Source organism: Solanum pennellii, chromosome 12 (assembly GCF_001406875.1).
Source record: "Solanum pennellii chromosome 12, SPENNV200".
In the NCBI taxonomy this organism is placed as follows: domain Eukaryota; kingdom Viridiplantae; phylum Streptophyta; class Magnoliopsida; order Solanales; family Solanaceae; genus Solanum; species Solanum pennellii.
In genome coordinates, this window is record NC_028648.1 from 1,501,476 (window position 1) to 1,511,247 (window position 9,772).

Consider the following 9,772-nt stretch of genomic DNA (forward strand, 5'->3'; position numbering starts at 1 on the left):
CAATCGATTAATTAACGAGTGAAACATTGCTAATTAAAGAAAAATTATTGGTTAAGATAAGGGGGAAAATGCTATAAATATGGACAAAACAATCATTTAATTTTACCACTAAAATTATAAGCCAAATAAACATTAAAGGTAATTAATAGTTATAGATAACCCAATGACAATGTATTATAGGTAACTAATCACAGTATTTTAACTAATGTAAAAGACTTTTTATTTAGTCTAGTCATTTAAAATATAATAATTAAAATTTTAAGAATAACAAAAATAAAAAAAAGGATCATGTTAGCGCTCTATAGCTACAGTTTTACTATTTGCGTTTCATATCCAAGTTATGTTTGTTATGGAGCATCTGATTTTTATAAATTGCGGCGATTTGTATAAATCAAACGTTTTTGTCTATGAAAATTGTGTTGATATATGCATATGTTCTCTGTTAGGGTAGAGTGGCGAGCGAGATTGGGAGAGTAATATAATGATGATAATCTTATTTTTATCTTTTACCCAAACTCTTATAAATACTTTCATTTCATACTTTAGTTTCCTTCTCTGCTAGTGCATGTTTTATTATTTTTCTTTTATCCTAATACGAATTTAAGAAAGTAAAAAAGATAATTTAAATCTTGATATTTTACATATAATTAGATTATAAGATAATTTACCTTCTAAAGTAGTGGTTTGGATGATGTTTTGGGCTGAATTAAGGTCCATGTAATGAGCTAAAAAAGGCCTAGCCCAATTAATAGATGGATTGGGCCTTAATCAAATATGCCAATTATGATGAAAATTTGGACCTAATTTTGTATTTAAAACCCCCTTTCTCATTTATATTTCTTGTGCTTCTAAGTTGGATCAAATTCATCAACACACTATATATTAATACTAAGTAGGTAATAATAAAAATAATAATAACAACATGGTAATGAAAGTAATGTAGTAATAACAACAACATATTCAGTCTCTAAATGAATATTATGGTATATACAATTCGCTTTTTTACTGAATGGGAGCGTGTGCAATAGTGTTTTTACTTTCTCCCAATCGCTTCAATGCTTATGATTTGAGAGGTAAGAAAAAGTAAAATTCCTCTGTCAAATTTGAAGATGCGACAGAAATAATGATTTCGTTCATCGAGATGTCAGTAGATTAGATAGCTCTAAGATTTTGTATATTCGGTAGAAGGCAGACTAAAACTCTACCCCAACCAAGTGAAAGAAATCTAGTCATATCACCATTTAATTTCCTTTGATATTTTGATATCACTATCAACTATTTCTAACTACTTGTAATATTTTGGCTAACAAATTTTAGTTGTTGCAGACATGTAGGTTCAATTTTAATTTGTGCCTTGGATGTACAATTTCTCTTGTTGTAGAAAAAGATTCAGTTCACCCACTGATTGGCATGTTATGATGAGACGGGAACTCAATATAATTGTCTGATGTAATATTATGTTGGAAGTCTGCAACCATCTCATTTACGATCTTATTTTTACTTAATTATGTCTTTAACAACACATGTATCGAAGGTTTGGACGCATGTACTAGTAGAAGGAGGTCATTGATCGTATCGTTTTTCAATTGTCTGTTGATAAATTTGATCTAGTTCTACAATGCATGTGTGGTCACGTTATGGATTATGAAACTTGGGCTCGAGGTTTGAATATGAATTATAGTTCAGATATTTCTTAATCTATTTTATGTTTTCAAAACTAGTTCTTTTATTGCTCCTAATTCCATCTCACAATCGAACCCTTAATATATTAAAAGCAGAAGAATCTCAACCATCGTATCGCTATCTTTTTTGATTATCCTCCAAGTGTCATCATAGAATGTGTTTGAATTTACATTCTTTAATCCTTATTCTTACCAACTACTCCCTTTTTAATATTCTTAATTTCCATACTTTGGCCTTTTCATTCTTTTAGACACAAATTTCAACATAATTCTAGGCATGGAGATTTGCAATTTGCTTAGAAAGACAGCAATGTCAAAGAAGTTTATACACACCAAAATTTTAATATTATATACATAAAATATTATATTTAGGGTTTATTTGTTTTCAAGATATATATATATGGTAAAACGTATATAGTCAATTTTAATTTGTTGGAATTAAGACGTAATTATTATTATTTGTTTTCTATAGTATGTTAGGAGGAGAGTGAGTATAATGGGGTATACCAACATGGTTTGTATGTAGATGATATATTTTTGGAAAAATCGTTTCAGATTTGAATTTTTAATGTAAATTTTTTTAAAAAATAATATTGTTAGAAATGTCATTTTAGAAATGAGCCATATAATGCGTAAAATTAAATATAGTTAATTATTATTATAAGTATCAAATATCGAGTGAAAAAAGGGAAAAAAACAATTACATATGTGGTATGTGAGATTTTTGACCTATCAATTATTAATATACTTGACCTACTCACAGGCTGTAATTTTAAGGCCTTAAATAAATGACCACTAATTAATTTTCAAGATTTTAAAAATGTATAAATACACTTAGTCAACCAACTAATTAATTAATATGCAACCATACAAATCCAAACACCAAGAAAGAGTAGATATGATGTGAGAATTTCCTAGCAAAACCATGTGATAAGAGTATAATGTTGATTTAGACCCCATTTTTTAGTATTAAATTACAGTTACGATTTATACGATTTTTCATTTTTAATTAGAAATTTCAAGTTAAAGTCATTAAAAAAATTAAACTAAGGAGTGTTTTCCTTTTAAATAAGTTTTATATAGTGCGAATTTAGATTAATTAGTGCTTAATATAGATATCGAACGTTGAATGAGCAATAAAAAAATTAAATCACTTCCATTAATGTGTTATAATATGCTTTACAATCTTATGATTTGTTTAGAGTTTACAAATTGATAGCTATAACGACATTTTTATGAAAAAAAGTGAGAAAATGCACAAGTATCTCCTCAACTTATGTTCGAAATCCCAGAGACACACTTATACTATACAAAGGTCTTATTACCTCCCCTGAACTTATTTTATAAGTAATTTTCTACTTCTTTTCGGCCTATGTGGCACTAGCTTGAAAAAAAAAGTCAACTAGCGTTGGACCCACAAGATATTGCCACGTAGGCCAAAAAGGGGTAGAAAATTATTAATAAAATAAGTTCAGGAGGGTAATAGGACCTTAGTATAGTATAAGTGTGTCTCTGAAATTTTAAACATTGGTTGAAAGAGTACTTGTACATTATCCAAAAAAAAATTGTAGGATAAAATTATTTAGTAAATGATCTTCTCTTTTTATTATTTTTGCAACTTATGAAATATTTAGATCATAAATTTCTAAAATTTGGCTCAGAACTAATAGAATTATAGAATGGTACTCATCACTTAAAAGTATTAGAAATGAATTTTGTTTGTTTAAAAACATTATTTGTTTGTTGCTAATTTCTATCGAAAATTTAAAGCAGGTTGATAAAAAAAATTAATTCACCCTAAAATGTGATAGTATATGCTCTTTTTTGTGCTTTTTAAATGAGTAAAATGTCAACCAACTATTTGAAAATTGATCATATTTTTTTATTATTTCCCTGGTGTTGATAGAATATTTAAACAATGGGAAAAAGAATCTCATGATATTGACAAAAATAAATAAAGGCAAACAAAGCAAAGGAATTCACTTGTAAAATATTCTTTTAAACAAAAATAATTATAAATAAAATCTCAATCAAACAAATATCACAATAGTAATATGATAAAAATGATAATTAATTCATCATCACAAAGCAAATTCAAATGATTGGGTAACTTTTTTAATATATATTTTAGTGTATTAGTAGCTTGATAAAAATGTTAATGAGTTATGTTTATAGATCAGAACGAGATCAGCTATCGATATGAATTGTGATTAGATGATTAAAATTCATTCGCTCTTAATTAAAAATCTCAAATTTAAATTCTTAATGAAAAATTGTGTTGAAAGCAATATTTCTAAAATAAGCTATACATAATATAATATACGAATTTAAATTTAATCGAATTTTTAAATCGATTTCGAAATTATAAGTTATAAGTGACCCAAAAAAGAGGGTAACTGTCTTGAGGTGGATTCACGTGTGGTGTAGGAAAAACAAATAAATGAAAGCACATTATCGAAAATTGTGTCAAGAAAAAAACAAATTATATACTCCTTTGAGTTTAAAATTTTATAAATGGTAAAATTCACAAAAATATTTATTGTCTTTGAATTTCAAATTTTACAAATGAAATATAATCGATTATATATCATAATACACAATGATCTTGTGTCATGATAAAAAATAAAAACAAAATAATTACATAATAGACTTAAAATATTTATGAATTTTTTTAAATCGAGTGAAGATAGAATCAACCAAACTAATTTGAAATTTTAACAAATGAAGCAAAATATACAAATGAAAGAGTATAATACAATATTTTTAATTCGTGAATTTATAATGACCGTTATATTCCATTTGTTGGATCATCTCTCGTTCGTTGTGTTCTATACGAAAATTTGTTAAATTCTAGGTTGAATTTGTAAACATAACATTTCTGGTCGAATTCGTCCAATCCAACTAAGAAGAATCGAACTCGACAGAACTTCTTTTTTTTCTTTTAGATTTTTAAAATAAAATATTATGTATTTATTTTTAAAGAGAATATGAAAATAACTCTTAGAACTCTATTTCAACAAACAAAACTTTAGGTGATAATGTTATTGTGGGGACTAAAGTCACATGCTAATAATACAAAATTCTCAATTAGCTACATCATAATGGAATCTTTCACTTTTATTAAGTTTTTTTAAATAAATAAATTATGTAGACATCCAATTTAGGACACAATTCAATTACTTTCCCTCAATCAAAGGGAGACTCCAACCCCCAACCCCCACCCCACCCCAATACTCAAAAATTCTTTTACGTTGTTTGAAATTAGTTTTGTAAAAATAAACCTAAATTTACGATAAAATACGTGTTTACACATATTTATACGATTTTTAAATGGTTAAGGAAAAACAAAATCAAACTCAAATCAAATCATGAATTGGTTCAAACAAGAGGAATTGCTCTCAAATAGTAAGCAACTTTTACTTCCAACCGCGATGAGTCAGAAGATTGAAGGATCAACAACCCCACGTCCAAACATAAAATAGTTGAAATCTCTTCATTTTTAACAAACGATTGAAAACATTTTGATACACAAAGCTCTATCCCACTCAAACTCGAGCTTTAATCGAATCAGTAAATTTCAAATAATTCATCAAGAAAAAATTTAAACATCAAGAAGATAAACCACCTATTAGATATAGAAAGAACTCATCTGAATCAAATACAAGTTTTAAAAGAGAAAAAAAAATAAAATAAAAAGCTCATCTTATACTATAGTTTGGAAGAACCAAAAAAAAAAATTACAAAGAAATCAAAGTATGATCATTAAATAATAAAACCAGTTGCAGCAGGCACTGAGAAACTGGTTTCTAATTCAAGATTATGATCTCTATACATACATTTTCCTGCAAAGTTTCAATCTTTACTTTGCCAATTTATTGTCTCCACAACTTCAATCTATTTCATAACAATTCAAAAATACAATCTTTGAAGATTGAATCTTTCTCCTCTTTACCTCCTCTGTTCAATCGAATCGTTCTTTCTGTCGTACCATTTAAGGTTTGTGATCATATATTAGCTCGATTTTCTTGATGGCTTGAAGAGTAGAGGAAATAATAATTGTAGGGATGATTTTGTGCTTTTGAGGATAAGTTAGTTGAAATTTTTGAAAGAATTAATAAAAGGGTGGTGGAGGTGGTGAAGCATATTGAACTCCTATTACTGGTGGCAATGGCCCTTCGTATACTGGAGTAGGCGGTGGTGATGGTGGAGGTGGGGGTGGAGAATTGTAGTAATATACTGGTGGTGGAGGAGGTGATGGTGATGGTGGGGGTGGAGAATTGTAGTAATATACCGGTGGGGGAGGAGGTGATGGAGATGGTGGGGGCGGAGAATTGTAATGATACATTGGTGGTGGAGGAGGAGATGGTGAAGGGGAAGGTGGTGGGGGTGGTTCAATGCAAGGAGGAGGTGGTGGAGGGGGTTCTATACAAGGCAATGGGGACGGAGGTGGAGGGGAATGAGGTGGCGGAGGTGAAGAGTACACGTATGGTGGTGGTGAATTTGGTGGCGGAGGTGATGAGTAAATGTATGTTGGTGGTGGTGGAGGAGGTGAATTTGGTGGAGGAGGTGGCGAATTTGGGGGCGGAGGTGGTGGTGAATTGTAATAATAAGGTGAAGGGGGTGGAGGCGAGTGAGCAAGCGGTGGAGGTGGTGAATTATGTGGTGGAGGAGGTGGAGAATTTGGTGGTGGAGGTGGAGGTGAGCGTACACAATAAGGCAATGGTGATGGAGGAGGTGGTGGTGGTGAATAAACGGGTGGCGGAGGAGGTGGAGGTGATGGTGGAGGGGGAGATGGTGGCGGTGGTGGCGGTGAATAAACTGGTGGCGGTGGTGAATAAACTGGTGGTGGGGGTGATGGTGGAGGTGGAGATGGTGGTGGTGGGGGTGGGGGTGGAGGAGGAGATGGAGGTGGTGGGGGTGGTGAATAGACTGGTGGAGGAGGTGATGGAGGAGGTGGAGAGGGTGGTGGTGGAGGTGGTGAAGGTGAAGGAGGATTATAAACTGGTGGCGGAGGCGAATAAACAGGCGACGGAGGAGGAGAAATAGGCACCACAACAGGCGGAGGAGGGGCAGGCAACGGCGGCGAAAGTGGTGGTGGAGGTGGCAAAACAGGAACAAATTTATGACACTTAAAAGCACTACAATGAATTTTTCTAGACAAAAATGCCTTACACTGTCCCGGAGACCGTTGCACCGGTCTGTTGGGCAAACAATTCCGTTGATCATGAAACTCCGGCAACCCCAAACATACCGGCGGTTCACCGGTGAAGAAATTATAAGAATAGGTAAAATTCTCAAGCTTCGGAAGCTGACAAATACTTTTAGGAATCGTACCAGAAAGCATATTATGTGCAACATTCAATTGCTCCAAATTCACCAAACCACCAAAATTCTCCGGCAACGGACCCATCAACTGATTAAAGCTCACATCAAACACAGTTAAATTTTTCAACAACCCAATCTCCGCCGGCAAACAAGAACGCAACCCATTATTCATTAAAATCGCTTCATTAAGATTACTCATATTCCCAATACTCGCCGGAAGACACCCATGAAAACGGTTACTCGCCAGTACTATCACAGAAACCGGCGAATTCCCAAAGTTCTCCGGCAACTCAAACGCAAAACGATTATGATTAATAAAAATGGCGTCTAATGGCTTATCAAAAAGCTGCGAAGGTACATTACCTTCAAATTCATTGAACCTAATATCCAAAAATATCAACTTGGGTAAACTCAAAACAACATAAGGAAACTTCCCGGCAAACCTGTTATTACTCAGATCCAGCTCGAACAGTATCTTCAACTTGCTCAACTTTCTCGGTATTGTACCACAGAAACGATTGGAATTGATATGGAAAATCCCAAGATCTGTAAGAAGACCAAGCTCTTCCGGGAGATACCCTGCAATGTCACCATGGTTAAGGTCAATGCCGGCAACTGTACGGATTTTCGGATTATCCAACGCCGGAGCACAGAAGATTCCGGTGTAGCTGCATACATTAGGACCAACCCAATTCATAGTGATATTAAAGGGATCTGAAATGATAGCTTGTTTCCATGCTTGTAAAGCAATATAAGCATTCTTGATTCTGTCATTCTCAAACACCATAGATGGATCAATTTTCACATTTTCACCTCTATCACCAAACTCATCTCTGTAATACAAAAGCTGCCTGCGTTTGATGAACTGAGCTTCAGAATCAGTTAAAGGACCATTTTCAGAAACAGTAAACTCAGCATTTGTGTGTTCAGTAAACACTGAACAACACAAAAAACAGAGCACAAGAAAAAACAGAGAACAAATGGGTGTTTGAGTTTTCTCCTTCATCTCACATATAAGTCATCTGAAAATCAAGAATGCTTGTTTTTTTATGCTTTTTTCAGTTCAAAGATTGAATCTTTAACCAAATGTGAGATGAAAAAAGTGAAGATCTATGAAGAAAAATGGATTTAAGAAATGGGGTTTGTGGAATTTTTTTTATTTTTAGTTTAAAAATGGAATCTTTAAGCAAAATGTGAGATGAAAGAGATGAAGTTTTGTGGAGAAGAAGAAGATAATGAAAATGGTTTTTTTTTTTTTTTGAGATTTGAAGAGAGAGAGAGGTTGAATTTATTTTTAGATTAGGGATTTTGGGGTTGTGTGAATAAAGAATAAAGGAATACTTTTTTAATTATTTTTTTTTTTAGAAAAAATTATTTATTTATTTATTTTGTAAGAAATAAGAAATTTCCAAAATAAAAAAGGACAGCTAAAGCACAGCTCAAAACCCACTAGATCCTCTCACTTTCTCTAATAGTTGTATGTGTAGTAGCTATTAGTAGCTTACTATATATTCTCCCTCTTTTTTAAAAATAAAAATAAAAATATTTTCTCACTTTAATAATTAAAAGTGTGTGACTTTATAATGTTGATCTTTATTCTACTAATATAAGCATTAGGGTTTTGGAATAATTTATAATTAAGTCAATAATTAAGAGTGAATTGTTTTATTTTTTAAAAGAAAAAGAATAATGATTTGAGAGATGAGTTAGAATTATTAATTTATAAATCTAATGGTTATCACTTTTAGCAACACATATAGACATTTTCCTCTTGTTAGCTTCCCCCATTACAAAAATAGGGATCTATGTTTCACCATCAATAGAAGAAGAAAAAAGAAAACCTATTAGTGATAGTAGTTATTTGCTAATCATCTATTTTATTTGGTATAACACATAAATATGACTGTTATGTTAATGTTAATCAACAATAATTTTGGGTAGATAATTAATCTGATATAAAATTGAGCAAATAGACACATTCATTCATCATGGTAGTGTTGTATTCTACGTAACATCCTGCATGTATTAGGATACGCATGTCCACTTGTTCAATTTTATACAAGTTTAAGTGGTTACTTGTGCATTCAAAGTTTGAGAGTATAATTATTCGCTGAAATCCAATTAAGAATCACTTTCTTTTTCAAAAATTATTTAATTGTAGCAGAAGAGATATTAGGAGAGATACAGATAACCTGAAGACAAATTGAAACTAAAGATATAATCATAGATAAAAAGGGAAAGACGTGAAAAAATAATTTTACAAAATCAAAAGTATTATCAATTAACGAATTATGTGTATCGATAAGTCTTTTCTCAAATGAAAATAATATATGTGAGCCAAACTTTTAACTGATAAAGATGAACTTTTTCTCAAATGGAGATAACATAGTCATGTCAAACTTTTAACGAATGGTGTAAATAAGTTTTTTTAAGTTTGATAGAACATTTGAAGTTCTTTTCTAAATAAAAAGATATGAAAATCGTGAGGTGAAAAAAAATAATAGTATATAATCGATTGTTATCATACTTTAATTATGAAATAAAAAAGACATAAATTTCTAGCTCCGTCCCTACACGAGGTGTTAGCTTAAAGGTTAGTCGGTGAAATGAGGCCGGCAATTAGTTTCTCTTTTATTATTATTAATAAGTTACTTTTTGGCTTTTTGGTGAGGTGAAGACAAGGTTCTTGTTTTAATATTATAAAATTAAAACTAAGTGGGGTTTGTTAGTTTTTGTTTGTTTGTGTAGTTGAAATATATCTAGGG

At 31.5% G+C, this 9,772-nt stretch overlaps 1 protein-coding gene across 1 annotated transcript; it reads right to left on the reverse strand.

Moving 5' to 3' along the window:
• Positions 1 to 5,295: 5,295 nt before the first annotated feature.
• On the reverse strand, positions 5,296 to 8,307 carry LOC107007166 (leucine-rich repeat extensin-like protein 4). Its single transcript, XM_015205663.2, has one exon. The coding sequence runs from the start codon at positions 8,011 to 8,013 to the stop codon at positions 5,794 to 5,796; it is 2,220 nt and encodes a 739-aa protein (XP_015061149.1). The 5' UTR covers positions 8,014 to 8,307; the 3' UTR covers positions 5,296 to 5,793.
• Between the last annotated feature and the right edge of the window lie 1,465 nt (positions 8,308 to 9,772).

What these genes read in the sequence shown, in the direction of transcription:
- LOC107007166 (XM_015205663.2), bottom strand. Translation starts at nt 8,013, where the DNA reads ATGAAGGAGAAAACTCAAACACCCATTTGTTCTCTGTTTTTTCTTGTG.